The sequence below is a fragment of the Fusarium oxysporum genome, chromosome 3 (assembly GCF_000149955.1).
Source record: "Fusarium oxysporum f. sp. lycopersici 4287 chromosome 3, whole genome shotgun sequence".
NCBI classification, from domain to species: Eukaryota; Fungi; Ascomycota; class Sordariomycetes; order Hypocreales; family Nectriaceae; genus Fusarium; species Fusarium oxysporum.
Window position 1 is genome coordinate 4,855,662 of NC_030988.1, and position 18,642 is coordinate 4,874,303.

At 45.8% G+C, this 18,642-nt stretch overlaps 7 protein-coding genes across 8 annotated transcripts; 5 read left to right on the top strand and 2 right to left on the bottom strand.

Annotated features, from left to right (window-relative positions):
* Positions 1-997: 997 nt before the first annotated feature.
* FOXG_14828 (uncharacterized protein) lies at positions 998-2,190 on the top strand (the record flags this gene model as incomplete). Its single annotated transcript, XM_018394884.1, has 5 exons — positions 998-1,035; positions 1,112-1,154; positions 1,345-1,424; positions 1,486-1,819; positions 1,884-2,190. 5 exons carry the CDS (start codon positions 998-1,000, stop codon positions 1,920-1,922), a joined length of 534 nt encoding a protein of 177 aa, XP_018254790.1. The 3' UTR covers positions 1,923-2,190.
* Positions 2,191-2,438: 248 nt separating this feature from the next.
* On the top strand, positions 2,439-4,151 carry FOXG_14829 (uncharacterized protein). Its single transcript, XM_018394885.1, has 2 exons — positions 2,439-3,357; positions 3,407-4,151. Exons 1-2 carry the CDS (start codon positions 3,252-3,254, stop codon positions 3,934-3,936), a joined length of 636 nt encoding a protein of 211 aa, XP_018254791.1. The 5' UTR covers positions 2,439-3,251; the 3' UTR covers positions 3,937-4,151.
* A 3,304-nt stretch (positions 4,152-7,455) lies between these two features.
* FOXG_21782 (uncharacterized protein) lies at positions 7,456-8,420 on the bottom strand. Of its 2 annotated transcripts, XM_018402141.1 has the most exons (3): positions 8,286-8,420; positions 7,603-8,227; positions 7,503-7,527 (listed from the first exon to the last, which is right to left on the bottom strand). In XM_018402141.1, exons 1-3 carry the CDS (start codon positions 8,367-8,369, stop codon positions 7,508-7,510), a joined length of 729 nt encoding a protein of 242 aa, XP_018254793.1. In that variant the 5' UTR covers positions 8,370-8,420; the 3' UTR covers positions 7,503-7,507. The 2 variants fall into 2 exon arrangements, with proteins under 2 accessions (XP_018254792.1, XP_018254793.1); XM_018402140.1 differs by having other exon boundaries at positions 7,456-8,227.
* Positions 8,421-9,432: 1,012 nt separating this feature from the next.
* FOXG_14830 (uncharacterized protein) lies at positions 9,433-10,881 on the top strand. The gene is made up of 2 exons (XM_018394886.1): positions 9,433-10,112; positions 10,217-10,881. Exons 1-2 carry the CDS (start codon positions 9,577-9,579, stop codon positions 10,629-10,631), a joined length of 951 nt encoding a protein of 316 aa, XP_018254794.1. The 5' UTR covers positions 9,433-9,576; the 3' UTR covers positions 10,632-10,881.
* A 2,070-nt stretch (positions 10,882-12,951) lies between these two features.
* Positions 12,952-14,300, top strand: FOXG_14831 (uncharacterized protein; the record flags this gene model as incomplete). The annotated part of the gene is made up of 1 exon (XM_018394887.1): positions 12,952-14,300. Exon 1 carries the CDS (start codon positions 13,356-13,358, stop codon positions 14,298-14,300), a length of 945 nt encoding a protein of 314 aa, XP_018254795.1. The 5' UTR covers positions 12,952-13,355.
* A 577-nt stretch (positions 14,301-14,877) lies between these two features.
* On the top strand, positions 14,878-16,601 carry FOXG_21783 (uncharacterized protein). Its single transcript, XM_018402142.1, has 2 exons — positions 14,878-16,437; positions 16,497-16,601. The coding sequence occupies exon 1, from the start codon at positions 15,040-15,042 to the stop codon at positions 15,358-15,360; it is 321 nt and encodes a 106-aa protein (XP_018254796.1). The 5' UTR covers positions 14,878-15,039; the 3' UTR covers positions 15,361-16,437; positions 16,497-16,601.
* On the bottom strand, positions 15,658-16,935 carry FOXG_14832 (uncharacterized protein). Its single transcript, XM_018394888.1, has one exon. The coding sequence runs from the start codon at positions 16,909-16,911 to the stop codon at positions 15,922-15,924; it is 990 nt and encodes a 329-aa protein (XP_018254797.1). The 5' UTR covers positions 16,912-16,935; the 3' UTR covers positions 15,658-15,921.
* Between the last annotated feature and the right edge of the window lie 1,707 nt (positions 16,936-18,642).

Genomic DNA, 18,642 nt, shown 5'->3' on the forward strand with positions numbered 1-18,642 from the left:
GCCCAAGACCCTCGGAGCTGTAGGAATATACATCTTACACAAGGCAAGGATAAAGCAATAGCATTCTATTTTAGATCAAATTCGGAATATACGAAGTACATATCAGTTACTTGTGTCTCAAAATTCGCCATTTGGTACGAAAAAGATTCCTCACTCCCAGCTTTTCTTTTCTTTTCTTTTTCTTCTCTCCAGCATCGACACTTAATTTGGCGACTTCAACCCCTGTATTCAAGGGAAGGAATAATGCAGAAGACAAGCAATAGCTTTGAATGCATCCGAAGTACCTTCTGAGAATTTCAACTCTTCCGCGCACTGGTCTTTGCCTTTTGTATCTGTTCGACTTGCTAACAATTCTCGCTCATGGATGGAAATTGGCAGCGCCATAGCGCTTTGGAGAAGTATAAAGCTCCACGCGAGGATTTTAAAGTTCATGGCGAGAGTTGGGTTAATGGCGCACACGAACTAGACTGCTATCGTACAACCACAGGAGTGGCTTTTCGAAGCAAGCAGATGACAAGGCAGGCTCAAGACACGAACCAGCATGGGCCCCGTCGTTTATATAATCCGCGCACCATTTTCAATAGAAGCTGTAGTCTAGGGCTGAACAATAATACAGAGAAAATTCAGACCGGTCAAAAATGACTTTGGAGTCTTCTCCTTCCATTGCCTATCAGTGGATCTTCTCGTCGAGTTGTGGGCCCGTTTGGGGGGTTCTTGTGTACGTCAAAAATCAGCTCATGGCAATTCAGGGATCTTTCCTATCCAGGTGTACTACTATCCTACGGCCATTTTTGCTTTCAGTCTTGGATTTGTTTACTAAGAGAATCGGGATAGTCTCCTTCTTTCTTTCTGTTCGACTCAACGATCACCTTTTCTATTGTTCATGATCGTATTTTCTGCGATACCGTGTTGTCCTACCGATTACTCAACTCTCATCCAGATGAAAGTATTCTATAGCACAGTATTCAAGTGTTTTTAAACTGGAAAAACGACCATTATGGCTAAAACAGATGATAACCATGAAAATGACAGCATGTAAGTGAAACGTCTGTCAACAGCTTCTCTAAAATCATGCAACCTGGACTGCTATATTCATACTGATCTGATTTAGATACTTAGTAGATTCTATTCAGGATCACTTCGTTGATGAAGACGTAAGGGCTATATTAGATTTTGATTGTTTGCTTTCTACCTTGTTCATCGCGTTTAGCGCGCCACATAAACCTTTGGTTATTCACCTTCTGCTCCTCGTATTTCGGGGACGACCTAGGTTATACGAATAATTTCGCTTAGGCCATCATCGCCTGTACCATTCTAGGCTGGCACGACACTGATAGATACCAGGGCTGCATGTATTTCCAAGTGAAATGGCAAGGCCATGAGAGCAGCAAAGAGTGGACGTGGGAGCCCCAGACGAATCTCGAGTCAGTTGCCTGTTTCGTGCCCCTACGCTCTGCCTAGCTGACCATTGAAATTCGGAGATAGAATTGAAGACGACATGTTGGTGAAAGAATATTTCGAAAGCCTCGCCAAGCGACGGAAGAGAGTCCGAAGGTCTGTGAAGAAGCAACCAAGTCCATCGGTCGCTACGCGTGGCATTGGATGTGGCAGGAGGAATGAACGCCATCGAACTGTCCCCTCAGGCCGCACAGCAAAGTTGGCGTGGGAACCTCCACGAGGTAGTTGGGAACATGAACCTTTCCATATCGACGGTTGCGAGGGAGATAACGCAGAAACCCTGATGATCTACATTACCTGGCTTGGAGGTCACAAGACCAGGCATAAGGTGGATGTGCTCTGCAAAAAGTGCCCCCAGAAAGTAAGAATGTCTTGATTTCATTCATCACCTGCCTTACGTGATACTGACAATCTTCTTATCTTAGATGCTCCGTTACCTAGATCAGTATGTGTCAATGTCGTGATGACACCTTTCGAGCACCACAACGGGAGCGCGATTCGCTTCATGGCGGTGCGAAGAAGTGGAGGATATGCCAACGTATGCAGTATAGAAACGCCCATTTGTATCGGAAGCCTTGAGGGTATGGCTTTGAAATACCGACAGACCAAGAGGGTGACCGCGAGTGGCCGCAGGGTTGAGGAACGATAAACAAATCAACTACGTAGCAGTAATCTATTCTGATCTCGCCGCTAAGAGGCATGAGGGTCTATCTTGTACTTCTGAAGCGTCCCAGACCCCATTGGATAGATGGTTGGGTGGGGATGAGATCAATTGAATATGCTGTCGAGTAAAGCAGTGGCCCGCCTGGCACCTCTTATCTTGAACCTGTTTCCATGTAGAGAAGCCAGCAATGGAACTCCTGAGAGCGATCACATTGATCCGTCAAACACTAAGAGACTCAGCTCTGGACGGCGTCCATGCAGCTCCGGTTATGGCTATAAATATGGCTGGTTCGCTTGGGAAGTTGACTGCATCGTCTCGCCCTTTCCATCGTGGAACAGCTGGTGATCAGAATGCTTCAAGAACCCCTTAACTTCGGAGGTCATAGCTCAAAGAGCAAGGAATCGAATCTGGATTATTGCCATGATCTGCCTGACTATTGCAGTCCGTCGAGCCATGGGTCGCTCGGTACTCCCCGTCAAACAATTTGTCCACTTTCGGAAGCCCAAGAGCCCGAATCCACTTCTAGCGAATATGAGCCAGCATTGAACGACGCACCGACATGCGACTCATTTGGTCCAAATGTTAGTATGGAGGAGAAAATGGAGGAAATGAGCAGGGAGCTAGACATTCTGAAGGCTACTGTTCTTTGGATGCAGGGCGTGCAGGACACACAGAATAGGGTCATAAGCAGGCTATTGGTATCGCAAAGACGAAATACCAGGGTTGGTGGATCGTATGAGGCCAGAAGTTGAGAACAAGCGACCAGGAGTCTGATTACAGATATAGTGAATCGTGAACTTTCAAGCTTGTCGCCTGATCAGATCTAGCTGCGCTGCTAGTCGCGGCCAAAAAGTGACGTCCAAATTTGACGGTCATGGTTCATTATTAGACTCTAAAGGACCTCAGAGAATGTATAGTGTATTGTAACATAACAACGACCGCTATATTCGTACTTCTGTGTGTGGAATCCTACAATACAATTACACTCATCTCCCATGGCATCTTATGAATTAAATAAGAAGACGACTTGTGCCACAGCCATTTTGCCGAATCAGAAGATACCATATAGAAGAAATCCATAGGCACGCCTTGTGTATACGCAAAGTGTGGTCGGTCCACCAGTCTCAAGATGCAGCGACTCGATCTACATAAAGCAGCCGGCGATATGAGTCAAGAAGCAAGCGAGGATGGGCTGCTCTTACGAAGATGTAGGGATAGGCTTGCAGCACACATTGGTTAGTGCATAACCATCAAGAGCAGAACTTGCTTGCCTGACAATAGTAGAAAGCAGAACTGGTGTCAAGGTAGAACCCGCCGAGGTTAGTTTGACGACAAAGCAGAGTCATGCTTACACTTGGATGTATACGACGGAAGTAGCCCATTTATTTTCCAAGGATCTCGAGAACCACGAAACCGAAGCATACCAAAAGCTTTGTATAGAAGTGGGAAGAAGTTTCTATGCCGTGTCATTCACCAAGAGCAACTTGGCAGGCAGTCAACTGCGCTCAGGAAGCCCACCACCATTCTGCGTACCAACATTCAATGTAGATGCAATGGAGTCTGGCGAAGTAACTGAGCGCGTAGCTCTACTGAGCCACCAGCTCTCCATGATGGAGACGAGTGCAGCCTACGACGCAATCACCCGGGTGCAGTTGCAAGAAACTATCGCCACACTGGAATACGAAAACGAACGTCTCGCGCAGGAAGCCAGACAGCAGCGGGAGGACGCCGTATATCACCGGGATTTCTTTTACAGGCTCTTAGAAGCCACAGATCAGCTGAACTTGACAATCGGGGATATTCACCAGGATTAAATTAGAACAGTCAACGTTAGTATGTTTCCGAAAGATGATATTTCATCGCGCTAGTTGAGGAGATCTTCATCTTGGATGTGCCGCGTGTACTGTTTTGCAGCATAGCACAAAATGAGAGGGTATAAGGAGTTTCGCATTACCAGTCTAATAATTTGAGAGATTTTATTGTGGATATGGTGATTATAGATAAATAAATAAATCCAGTTTTCTTGAACGCGGCTATGATCAAAGATGTCGACGTCGATATATTCAAACTATGTTCGGAATCATGAGTTCATCGAATTCCAAGTCTAGTAGAATTAAGATGGAGGGTAACATTTGTGGTAAAGAATAAATTTCTTCGATGCTAGATATAAAAGCAAATTGATGCAGAGATACTGACGGTATGTCATCTAAGAATGCAGGGGCTTTTGGCGGATTATTAAAGCGAGGTGTGACGTCTCCTGTTGGATTTCGGAGCATGCTTACTGGAGTATAAGCACTACGAGAAAGGAAAGAGAAAGAGAAGAAAATCAATGTGCAGCGTAAAAGTTTACGCATATAAGGTCGCCAGCCGTGTAACCTCCGGTTTACACACATCGTCTACATCTTACGCGTTTACAATGATAGCATTCGAAAAACAAGCCTCGTTCTGGGCTTTTGCAATGAGGACAGGTCCATTCTATCAGACAACTGTTGGCCCTTAGGACCCACGAATGCTGATCCCCTGAACCTGGGTCGCAGGAACCTCCAACGTCCCTGGATGATGCTAGACCGGCTGAGGTATTGCTTGACGAAGGTAAGTATGGAATGTACGGGTTGGTGCCGTTCTGATCATTGGCATTTTGGCAATATTGTGCGCAGCCACATAATTTGTATGTGATCGTATTCATGGCTGGAAAAGCAAAGACACATGCACGCGTTTTATTGGAAGAGCCTCAAGTAAATTTATGCAGTCACAGGCGGCGGAGAGGTCTTGTCATATATGCATGCTCAGCGACAACCAGGACCTTATCTGGCCGAATGCTAATACCCATAGCTTTCGTTGATTGAAGAGCGAGTCATCACGTCCAGACCTTTTACAAACAATACGGCACAGCACTGACTGTGGGACAGGTGTGCCGGACGATGGCGACGTCAAGATACGCCTTTTTTTGTATGAACTATGCTTCCCGAGCATGCTTCATCTTTCATACCGCACATATGTGGTAACCACCATATAAGACCAATTTTATTCTACTTTTGGAGTGGATGAACCATTGACTTAACAACAGTCATTGAAACCTAGAATGGATAATAACGGACGAACTGTGGTAGTTCTCAGGTACTTGCCATTTCAGTAGAGATGATGAATAATCTGGTAACATTCTTTTACCTTTGATATGATCGATCTCAATTCAACGTGGTGCTGTGAAGTTCAAGTCGATTAAATCATGCAGGATACAGTAGTGGTGTACACATATGCTGAGCTATCTTCTATATTCTTCATCAATGGCAATATATCCTACCTTCATTGTCAAAATACATCGAAATGCTCCAACGTAAGTCCGACGAGAACATCCAGCTTTGTATCTTCGGAACCTGACAAGCCCCTCGATTTGATAGTAACGAGAGAACTGGGCCCTTCGTCAACACTTGTGCTTGCAAGGTTATTGCATCATTTTAACTACATCTCGCTATTTACAGCCAACCTGGGCACAATATCGCTTACGTTTACGGCGCTTGCCGTGGCGGGAACTGATGGCCTGACCGAAGAATCTTCCGCCGTGGTGGCCATTCTGATGAGCGCCACAATGGCCGCCATTGTCGCCATACTGCTTCGGTTCACGCTGAACCGATCGAGACCTTGTTTTCAGAGGCTCGATCTCATCGCAGCCTCGACACCTCTGTTCCTGGTCGATCTCGTCGTCCTCGAGATCTTGGTTGGCCTTCTCGTGTGGTACACCAGTAGCTTTACGGCAAGATTTGCTACGTACCTAGTCATAGAACTCTTGTTGGTCATGACTTTGGTGGTGCTAATAGCGATATGTTTCTGGAGGAAGATTAGGATCTTGATTCGTCTCGGTCATTATAAAAGTCTTGAGGCAGATAATGCCGTCGGCCAGCAAGTTCAGAGATAGCACATAAAAAAACACGGCAAAAGGCATGTGCATGACTGAATAACACTTAAGCGAAGAAACGGAGGGAGCGGTTTGATCAAGTTTAATTTCAACGTCGTCTCGTAGGAGTACAAACTATTATTGAGAGATGTCCGGGAACTGCAAGTCAAGGCCTATGCCTCTTGTCAAAGCAGGATACCGCTCATTCTAAACAGCATCTAATTGGCTACAAGCGGACAAGAATAAAAGTAAGCCTCCGATAAATAACTACCCTATAGCTCACTACCTCTTGATTTCCACGACAGAGTGAAAGCCCACCAGGGGATCAAAGGCCATGTTATCAATCAAGTAAATATTATATGATCCTTTGTAGCCCTATTACTATGCTGTAGCGTGCGAACTGATACTGTGGAGTGGTTGCGTTGCAAACAGGGCTTCGCGACTGGCTTTCGTTTATAAAACCGGAAATGCGGAGTTCAGCAATGATTCTGATCTTTTTACTTAGACAACTCCTAACGCTAAGTTACGAAATGGGCCATAGTAGTCGCCTCGCCTCGAGTTGAAGTTCAAGTTGTAGATGATGACACTTGCCAAAGCTGCTTACAGCCTGCTCAGGCTGTATCAGGCATAACTTCGGCGCATGAGACAGACACGGCTTTAGCATCCATGCTATTGGGCTTCAACACTATTGTATGAGATCGAGTAGCGAAATGGAATACGTGGATGACGGCAGACCGGCTCAGGATATAGGGTGAGCTAAGGTTGGTAGTGACGAAGCATAACGATGCATATACTTAACGGCTGGGCTGAAGATGGGCCAAGCCCGTACCCTGTCCCGGCTACATTGCGTTCCTTTCCCCATCATGTTTGCCTCTTAATACAGTCGCTGTAGATGACTGAGAGCCCTTAACAATAACTGTGCAGTCAAGCAGCTCATAGAGCCTCTCAGTCACCTGTGTTTTGTGGAAACCTTCTTTTGCCATCTTCATACTATACTCGACATACAATTATACTTCTAGGCCATAATAGCCAACTACCTATCCAACACAAAGGCGCTGGCGAACATACAGCTCGTGACAAGATACTGCCAGACGAAATCAGAGCAACCATTATTTGATATGTGATAAGCTGGCCACCGGGGATCGGTTTTACGACAACATACACAGAATCTGTCCTTCAACCAAAGCAACTTGCATCCACGCAGAATTCAGCGCCCTCCGATATTGGCCTGGCCCGTGAATGCAAACATCTAATACTTGAATAAGTATAGACAAAACCATTTAGGGTTTGATTCAGAGTCCGAAGGTAGTAAGGCTTTAAATGAGCAGTAAGTCTTGAAGCCAAACAGAAGCATCTCCCTTTTCCTAGCAGGCTTGGTGATACATCAGTGCGACTTACTAGAACCAATCGACGAGATTTTAAATTTGCATATTAAAGGACGCATAACTCTGACCCAAAGAAAGATCTGAAGTCCAATATATTGCCAACATATCTTATTTTCCAAACCGAATAACTAAGAAGGGCGGGGGCCAATAAGTTTATGCTCTCAGTGGCCGCTTCGGAAGGAGTACACAATCATGTTTCATACATTCTAAGTGATTATCATATTGCCGCATCACAAAATTTGTTTTAGTCTTGGCTGTATATGCAAGTTCTTCCTCGGTTTGTTCATAATCTGCCGATTCCAGGTCAACTATCATGATTTTATCCTTTCCGTCATCTATGACAAGATGAAAGTTATCCAGTTTGGCATCCCCATGAGAGACACCTAAGTCATGTAAGGACTTGAAGGCGTGATATGTTAGGGGCCTCATATCTTGCTCATCCAGTACGGCGCCTTCAGGAGTTGCGACACAATAACCTCCAATGTCTGAGAGTATCAGAGCGCGAGTGTTGTTATACTGGGTAATGCCGAAGAGTTTGGGAATGGTGAGACCTTGAATGGGTTGTAGTTTATGGTACGCAATAAGTTCGTTGTCAAATTCTTCTTCCCAATTCAGTTTCTGGAATTTCAGGACAATTCTTTCTGGTAGAAACCACTCTGGGAATTTGCTTTCAATCCATGATCCAGTTACTGTAGATAGAACTTGAAACAAGAACTGGATAGCATATTGAACAAATGTCTGCTCTATCCGCAGGAGGAGAACATTGGGGTGACAACGGTCTGCTGCTGAGCCAGTAGCTTGGATGGTTCGAGTACCAAACCGAAATTGCTGGAGCCCAAATTTTATCAGCAGGTAGACAAAGGAGAAAGCGGGTAATATATCTTACGACGTTCGTTGCAAGAGAGGCTTTTCCGGTGACGATGTCAATCCGTGGAGTGCCTGATGCCTCATTCGCGTCTGAGTTTTCCATTGTGCAGTTAAGATTCAGCTTTGAAAGGTAATTTGCTTAGCGACGAAACTTTAGGGGATGATTAAAGAACTGGCGAAAGCGCGACGCGGCGAACAGCGGCGGGAAAAAATTGGATAAGCCAAGCTTAGTCATCGGCCCTTCCAATCCGGCGGCCAATACAGAGGCGCCCTCTTTTTAATATTTGCGCGCCTAGGGGTATATAAGGTACTCTCTAACTAAGCCCAAATACCCTTATCCAAACTATAAAAACGAGAGTTTTAAGTATATAGAAATAAGAACAAGCTACTAGGGAAGTATGTATATTCTTTACTAGTATATTATATCTCATTTTTATAAGTTTTTAGCAAGGAGTTCTGTGTCTGCACTTGTACTGCAGAGGGCGCGCCTGCCCGCTGATGTCAGCAAACTTAAACGAAAAAGATATACAGAAGCAGAAACAAAACTTCCAGCATCCAGGGTAATAAATTAATACTTACGAAACTAGCAAGAATATAAAAATATCCATGCAAAATTCACTTATTATTTCAATGGTACTAATTCCCCCGTTCTTGTGGTCTGGGTGATGGTATTCGGGTTTAGTTGGGGAGCAACTTATGTACCCCTAGGCGCGCAAATATTGAAAGGAGGGCGCCTCTGTATTGGCCGCCTTCCAATCCCGCTTACAAAGCAGACAACAACGAGCTAAAACAACATTGTCCCAATACTTCATACATTTGAAGAACAATGTAACTAAAACGAGAAAGTTTTATTCCATTCAACCTATTTTCTTTCTAATTTTAGTCTCTTTGATGCCAATACCTCACGAGAGGTACGTAAGCCAAAGAGTCGTAAATCAAAACATACAAGGGTCTTACAAGTCACATGCGCACTCCAATTGGGCTGAGCTCAGCCTTCTCAATGTCTGTTGGTTGGCCATCTGTTTCATAGAGTACCAACATCGTGGGGCTGGACTACTGAGGCGCTTAGCAATGCGTGCTTATTGGTCCTCGTACTAAATCTCAGCTTGAAGCATATGATTTTAACCGCTGGAGGCTACAAGGCTGTTGGCTGAACCATCGTCAACGGCGCCCGGCTTCAAGGATTCTTATGATTTATCAATGTCTAATGAATCCAACCATATTAGATATATCAACCACGAACTCAGACTTATTTTCTCAAACATTGGACTTATCCTGCTTAGTAAATCTAGCCTATCACTTTACCTATTATGTCTACCAGCAAAGACCTTATCTTGAAGCACCCGAACAATGCCATCAGCAATCCTGGATACAAGACCGGCTCTGATAAGCCCTGGGCTCGTACATTCAAGCCTATAAAGAAAGTCACCTCGCACACTATTGTTGGCAGAGATGACCAGTATCACTCAGATTTTGAAACTGGCTTCATGGAACTGCAGAATGATGACAGATTGCGATTTAACCAACAAGCCGTCCCACCAAATAATCGCCATTGGAGACTCGAAACGGAGGCAGATTGCGAAAACTGGTTTAATACCGAGGTGGTAAATGTAGTCCTGTCTGCATGGCACTCCTATCCGTCCCTCACACAGTCGTCTCACATCAAACCCATTTCAGAAAACAGTATACCGGAGAATATCGACTCTGTATTTTCTATCAAAGTGGGCCAACAAAGAAAGACCGTGGCGATTGGTGAGATTAAACGTAATCTCCTTATCCAAGATGAATGGCAAAATGGAACCATCGCATCACCAGATCAAAGGAAGCTCTCACAAGAGCTAAGAGGGTGAGTATTAGATTCTTGAAGGTTGTCGATCCTGTCTTTGACATGGACTTTTCCGTCTTGACCCCGAAGAGGATAAATGATATCAAGCTGACCAAACATGTTAGATATGCGGCGAAATACGTGTGCCCTCAAGTCTTTTGCTTCGACGGTGCCGTTCTGGTTCTGCTGCAATTCAGGGCCTTCAGAGCCGAAGATATTAATGATGAGAAATGTCCGATAGACTGTTGGACTCTCCCAATTGATGGAAGCTCCTGCAGCCTCCGGTATGGACTTTACCGGCTCTTGGCTCAAGGTTGGAGACGATGCCAAGCAGAACTAGCAGCTCCTTTCAGTATAGGAGGCCTGCAACCTTATTGCAGAGAATATTCTAACGGTCAGCCTATTTGGAAAGTCAATGGTCAGAAGCAGAGGTCTCACCCAAACGGCTATCAAAGGGGTGTTGACCAGCAAACTGGAGCTTTGATATGGTCTCACCAAGTTTATCCAGTGGAGTGGGAAACAGGGCCATTTTGGGAGTAAGAGGTGGGAGCGTAAACCGTATAACATAACAAAGAACTAAGTTGGTGATTGGTGATGGGGGCATATTGCATCTGTCGCCAAGTAGGACGCTTACTTGGTCTGTCCAAGATTAAATCAATGTAGTGTGTGGGGAAGGCGTCCCTTATGGCCAAGGTAGCTAAATTGAGCCTATCATAAGATGGATCATAACCAATGCCATTGTGTTGAATCTCACAACAACTCGGTTTAGCTCAACTCAGTTAGGAGCCCGACATTGTTACTATGCTCCTACCTCGAAGTATTCATTGAAGTCCATATTGCATCTTTGTATCGAAGATGTTGCCTACCGTATTGCCCAACACGACACTCAGACATTTTAGCCAACACAACTCTCCCCTGTAAGAATCTTTTCATGGCACCCGCTGTTAGCGCGCTGCTACGGTCTGCTCTGTCTGGGAACGGAGCCCCTTCTCGCGTCGCCTTAAACCGTGTCACCCTTGTCAAGTCCATTGAAAACCACTTTCCCTGCTATGTGATGAATCACAAGAAATCTGGCATATGCACGCGTCTTGGTCGAATGCCTTGTTACAACGACGCAGAGTAAAGCGATCAACCTCAAACACAGTTACGGCACGTCGGATACTTATTTCTGGGTTGTTCTGCGCTGTTTCGAATGTAAGAAGGACTCTAGCTTAAGTTGAAGCATGTGACATACTGGATGGGTGGGAAGTCTCTGATTAGATCGTAATGATGTAAGATGAGGATTTTGGGAGTACTCGCTCATAAAACCATATCAAGACGCCCCGTAGTCACTATCAGGATAAGCTTTTGCTCGTCTCGTGCCGTTTCAGTATTTATGTGGCTAGAAGAAACATAATGACAGTAGCTAGGTATGATTGTTAAAATAGTCCCCGCTAACTCACTCATTCCTCATTCCATGTCTCTAGGCTCAACCCCCGCCTTTTTCAACACTGACACCATCTCATCGACTATGTCAAACTCGTCAATCACGTCATCGGATTCGTCATTATCCACCACAGTATAGGCTTCCCATTCTGTTGCCATCGCTACTTGGCAGATGTATACCTCAAATCCCAGGTGTTGGAGATCAAAATCTTTTAAGGTCAGCTTACGCTCCGGTGAGGGGCCCACCATTTTATCCTCCCCTTCAGACCCTGACTCCAAGCTTCGCCTGATCCAAGCAGTAAAATATTTGCGAATAAACTTCCTAGGCTTGCATAGCGTACCATCAAGACCATTCCAAACAACTGCATGAAGCTTGGGGTTCCTCAGCAGCTTTTCGATAAAGGTCGACGTTGTCGAGTCTTTCTTGACCAAAAAGCTAAAGCATAGTATTCCACGACACTGGTACTCGTGATAGTCGTCTTCGCACTCGTATATGGAATTTTTGCAAATTCTTTGTATCGATGTTGCCAAGCCACGCCAACTACCGTCAGGCTCGTATGTGAGCAGCTCATAGCGCAGTAGTTGGAAAAAATGCTTCTTTGCCCTTTTCGTGTTGACAGTCCTGCCTCAGACCTTCCGATCCAAATGGTGAGTCGCACAGTTTTTTCGCGAAACTGTACTCAATATGCCTCTTGCTCTTGACCAGGAGATATCTCTAGGCACCCGATTTGTATATGTCTATGCAGTTATTTGTTGTCGTGGCAAGAGATATGGTATAATCATAGGTTGGGCTGCAAGACAAATGACTACATATATATGTCTTTTTGGCCTCAGGAGTAATACAAAGGCTCGGGGTAAAGTCAAGAAATGCCTAGGATAGAATTTACTCCTGTTTTAGCAGCAGTGAGGGATTGGCCCCAATGGCTTGTTTTAGATTAGTATGTAATGACCCAACATAGGCAAAGCTTACCGATATTTCTTATCTTTGCCCCAGTGCACGATGATTATAGGCAAGATAAATCATCAGAAGGCTGAGCGCCGTGCTAGGGATTGCGTTAAGGAGACTTCCGGACTGAACAATGGAGTATATGTTGCTCTAGGTTGATTTACCAAGCGCTCAAAATACTGGAAACCCCTTGAGCCAATCCTCACCCATTAATGCACCACCCAGGGAAGAGTGTCCGATAATGGCGTTTCATAGATTGGCTAAGACAATGAGTATCGCGAATTCATCCAACCTATCCCATGTTCCCATATCTGACAGCTGATGCGCCTATATCGACCGACGTCTGTTTTCGAACATTTATTTAGCGCCAGTTTTGAGCGCTGGACAAGTGTGATGGCAATATCTAGAATGTGTCAAACATTGCCGAAACCTGTACTTACTAAAAGCCGGTGGAGGCTGACCTCGTAAGATTCATTATCAACCCACGAACCCATACCTGCGAAGAACCTATTCATGTAGACCAAGAGTCTGCCATCGTTCTGAAAGCATCGAGTCGTTGATATAATATTTACTGAGAGAAATGTTCCACTCCAAGACGATCCTCGACCAAGACATTTGGCAACGCGACTATGATGTTGTTCCCCCCGCACGGCCAGTAGACGTGGCGCTGCACTATGAGAGGGCCAAATTGATGTGTCGACATAGCGGTGCGTACAACTATCTTTCTCGGCGAACTAGGCTAAGATCGTCGCATGGTAGATCTGACGTTGCACGATATCGAGAAGTTAACCAAGAGGTTTTGGGATTTTCATTTCGACAGTAAGCCTCAACAGACGATGGTTTCGTATAGTGTTATTGTCTAACGAGTCCATGAAGTGATTGCCGCTCGCGATATGACGGCTTTCATTATCGCAGCAATTCATGTGAACCTTTGCATAGGAACGCTCAGCCATTTCGCCAAGGAGCGTCCAGACCTACAAGACTTACTCACAAAGCTATTGAGTTTTGAAATTTGCGGCGAGTTCATGCTGACGGAGATTGGTCACGGCTTAGATGCTCGCAACCTGGAAACCACGGCAACGCTGCAGGCTGATGGCTCTTTCGAGTTGCATACTCCCACCACAGCAGCATCAAAAGTAATGCCTCCTACAACACCATACTGTGGAATACCACGGGTCGCGATCGTTTTCGCCCGTCTGATGGTCCGCGGGAAGAGCCAAGGCGTGAAGCCTTTCATTGTGTTTCTCAGCGACGCAGATGCGATGCGACCTGGAGTCTCGTCGCGAATATTACCGACGAGACCTGGTACCAAACCACTGGATCATGCAATTACGACATTTAATCGTGTTCAGTTGCCCTATAATGCCCTGCTTGGTTCACCCGCTAAGCCGGAGAGTGAGCGTGCTGAGTTTCTGTGCCATATTCGGCGTGTTGCTGTTGGAACGTTGTCGCTTTCCATCATAGGCATATCCGCTATCAGAGTCGGAACACGTATAGCTGCTCTCTACAGCGAGCGAAGAACTATCACGGCGCCTGATGGACATTCGGCTATGCCAATCATCGGCTTCAGCACTCAGCAGCGCCCTATCGTCGAAGGATGGGTCCAGGGCAAGGTTTTGACCGTATTCGCCCATTGGGCTGTGGGCATGTGCCCGGACCCTGCCCACCCGACGCAACACGCGATTGGCACCATCTTCAAAGCGACAGTGGTCAAAGCATCACGGGTCTTGGGGGAACTCGCGGAGAGGTGCGGATGGCGAGGCCTTTTCGCATTCAATCAGATCAGTGAACTGGACTTGACTTTTCAGGGGAACTCTGGAGGGCAACACACTCCGTAGGGCGGGAAAGTGAAGCATCCCTTCAGTGTTCTTGAAAACTGCCGTATTGGCTCAACAATGAATGAATGACTGACAAATTCTCTTCTCAGGTTTGGTCTCCGAGCTCCTTGGCGGCAAACTACAACTTCCGACCTGTCAGAACGCGTTAACGCCCTTGGCGCAGCAAGAGCACCGGTTGATGACCGAAATTCAATCAACACTTACGGAGATTGGAGGATATGGAAAGCATCGGACCGAGGCTTTCAATCAGCACATTCTTCCATTTTGCCGACCGTTGGTTGAAACGATCGGTCACCGTATGGCTTACGAGGCCGCTCAACGTTCAGGGACCTCACCGGACGTCCTGGAACTATACGAACGTCTATCTACCGGCAAGGCCTTGATCCATTTACCAGCCCAAGACGTATCCAGAGTGAGATGCGAAGATCCCCTGGTAGACGGGCAGTACGAAACAATCATAGCTCAAATTAGATCGGAGGCCCTTTGTCATGATCCGATCGACGACTACATAACGGCGCCGATCGTATCCGAAGAGAGGTGGGAGAACTTTACTGAAAGTTTGCTTTGCTTCTCCCCGCCAGCAAGTCTTGATAAATGCAAACCGAAACTTTGAAGAATGAAGAGCTGGACAAGCAGCTAATTGGCTGAGCCTACAAGGAGCCCTCTCATTAAATTATCTGAACAGAAAACAAGCCCAAAGGGGAATTAATTGATGGAATCCGGTTTTGGCATGTAATGAATGGGTTTGCCCTCCGACCAACATGTATTTCCTGATCCCAAAGTAATAATAAATGGAGTAATTGTAGTTAACACCTACTGTGATTGGCTAAGAACAAGACGGATGATACAGGCCATCTCGATCAGTTCGCAAGCGGTCGGTCTCGAGATAGCGATACGATTCAATTCAAGTGAAAAAGAAATAAAAAGAAGAACTAAAGCAATTTTGAAGAATCAGGTGCCTTCACTCCCATATATAGAAACCATGTCTTTGTCATACGCAAGAGTAGTTCATCCAGCTTGTCACTTGCAATTTAAATATCAATCATCATCCTTATCATAATTATGTAGTATCGAAGAGTTACAGTTTCATGTCTCACTCCACGAGAAATATCCAGACGCCCAACAGGAATGTTAACGGGGCTGTGCGAACTGATCTTGAAACAATATATTGATTGAAGAAAATTCACGCAAGGATAAACGTTACAAGAATGGTTAAGATACAAAATGAGCTTGAATCAGGGGCCAAGTAGGAGACCTTTATTTACACAGGAATGCATAACGTATATGATAAGCGAGTGCACCAACCAAGCGAGTGCACCAGAAATTCCCACCATCAAGACAAAATAGAGCTTAAAATCACAGCAAAGCATCTAAATAATTGAAACTAATCGCTATACTCTTCTTCAGATATTCGTACAACTATCTGACATGTTCTTGTATTATGTCCAGTCTTTCCACAGGTTCTACAGCGCCTTTCTCTCGCCAGCTCTGTCCTTTCCCTACCACCACGTCTCGATAAATCGGCCACCATCTGCGCATCAACGTCTTTCTGTTAAATTCTGAATGCCGCCGATCTCATTGGGGATATGTCAACCTAGAGGCTTAAGTGGCTTTTCCCAATTCATTCATTACCTGTTGAGGTTATGGCAACGATCTGATGCTTATTCCAGTCGTGTAATTGAACCTCCAAATTTCTAAGAACACGCATGGCTTCGTTTATATGGTCGCGGTCCCACCAAAGCTCGCCAACCCGTTCGGCCTCACCGATATGCTGCCCCTGGTGCTTTGGCGTGGTTGACTTGATATCCGGAACATAACTGTTGGATAGCCCCGGGGTTTCTAGCTTCTGCATCTTTCTCAAGTCCTCCTGCTCCGCCGCTGCGCCACAGGGGCTTGACTCCTGCCACCAAGTTCCTGAATTTCCCATGACCGGCGATTCGGAATTCGCCTCTGACACCGAGTTTGTGTGTAATCCTGCCTCTACCATAATCGACTGACGATCTTCAGGTACTGGCTGGACGGGCGGGGTGTAAAAGTCGTAATCAAAACCATCACCTACCACATGATAGGTGGTGTCCAGGAGCATATTCCAAATGCCTGCTTTGCCAGCTGCGGAGGGTATAGAATCGGGCAGAATGTTCGTGTAGTTCGCTGTTGTAGAAGCCTGGATCTCTCCGCTAATAGACTCATTGAAAGGCGGTGCAGAATCGATAAAATTGTACAAAGTAGTCCTACTGTCCCCCCGGAGATCCATAGCCGAAGTTTCATCACTCCGTCCATATACGGGACAGCAATTAGCACCATAATGACCAACAGAGTCATTTACGCTGCCACTTAGATGTAAGTACTTTCCAACATAAGAGCGATCCCTAAGCTTATGCTCCGCCAGGAAATTATAAGAATTTCCGTTCATGAACAGGTTTTTCGACGGTGATAACCTACTGTCATAAGCGTATCCAGATTGGAAAATTCGAGGTCGCGTGGAGTCGACCATATCGTCAGCTTGTTTTGAAATTTTCCCCGCATTGGCCCACGAAACGTGGTTGCTACTCCTCTTGCTGGGAGGCCCGCCTACTGGAGCTGGGCTGCTGCTGCGTTTTGATTTGGGCATTGGTAGTACCAAAAAGTGGGAATATCAAGCGATGAATTGGTGGTGTGCCCGTAGCGCTTGAGTTTTTGCGTTGCTGAATAATTTGTTTAGATTTCTGCAGTCGGTCGCAAATTTTATCTTTAGTTGTGTAGAAAGAACAATTCATAACCACAAAAATTCCTGTGTCGCACATCATCTGGCACGTTAATCAAATGTGGACTTGGTCTCGTGATGTCATAGGGGCGAGATTATTACGTGGAGAGAGGTAATGTCTAAAGCGGGGTTACAACTTGGCCAAAAAACGAGCGAAACTCATACGAACGGCCTAGTTGAGCCCCATGATAATAGGTTATGAGCTCTCGTTGAGTTCTTTACCCCGTTGTTGTAGGTATCAACACTAATAGCCTTCTTAGGCTATCAATTACATCCCTACCCTCACCTACAGTCATCTTTCCTCCATTACGTAGGCGGCTTTTTTTTGCTCTGCGTCTTTTGCTAAGAGTCTCATTTGCCTGTCGAAGGATGTGATTCTCAGACATTAATAATGCTATCTGATGCATTATCGCCTTCGTTCCCTTAGAAAATGACTTGAGCGCGTTAACAATAGATGCTGGAGAGCTGTCCTGGTGCCTTCTGGTTCGTCTTTCAAGGTATTCAGACTGAGAAGTGGCCTCGAGGACAGTCTTTGGCGTCTTGGGCACCCAAAGGTCGGGAAGGCTAGCCTCCTCCTCGATTGGCGTTGGAGTTCGTAGCTGCACATCAAGCTTCGATATAACACTTTCTAGGTCTAAAGGAACAAGCCCAGCCCCTCTAAACCCCCCTTGATATTACTTTCAGTTATAGCGGCTTGGTGGGCGGCATAAAATGCCGGAAAGAAGTCCGTCTTTCAAACGTGGGTTAGAGAGCACCTAATCAGATGCTTTATTTCTCGACCATATGCCTTTTTGAGCGGCCCAAAGCACCCGACATCAAGAGGTTGAAGTAGATGAGATGAATGAGGCGGCATACATAGCGTAATGATGTGGTTCTCTTCGCAATATTTTTCAAAGTCAACCGAGTGGTGACTTTCGTGTCCATCGAGGATTAGAAGACGATAGCGACCAGTTGATCGGGTTTTTGTGCATTGATCAAAGTGCTTGAGCCACTCAAGACCAGTCTCATTATCGGTCCAGCCATTTTGAGTTGTCGCAATAGCCCAATCCCCGGGGAGATTGCTTTCTTGGTACCAGCTGGCGAGGTGATATTGGCCCGCAACGACGATAAACGGCGCGATGGCCCAGCCTTCCGCATTGATCGCCTGAATCACTGTAACCCACTCTCAGTTTCCAGGCTGCACTGATTTTGCTTTTCCACGTTTTTCTACGCCTGTGATAACCATTCCGCTTGCAATAACGCCCATCATAAAGCCGGTCTCGTCAAAGTTATAGATATCAGCGAGGCTGATACCATATTTCGCGATTGTATTCTCCACGAGCCTAAACTAATCTCGGATAATAGTTGGATCTTCGCATTTGGCCCTCTGATAATCGTATTTACGAAAATAACGCGTCTTGAGGTCTGGTTGTCGCCTGACGAAGTTGGAAGCCCAGCGCTTGCCAACAGGTGACGCGTCGCGGTCGGCGAGCAGTCGGTTGGCCATTTCTTCCACAAAACGCAATCGCGAGGGAAATCCTCGCGAATCTAGGTCAAGGACGAATTGAACTATTATCTGTTCCTCTAGATCAGATAATCTGCGTGAGTTAGGAATGGTAT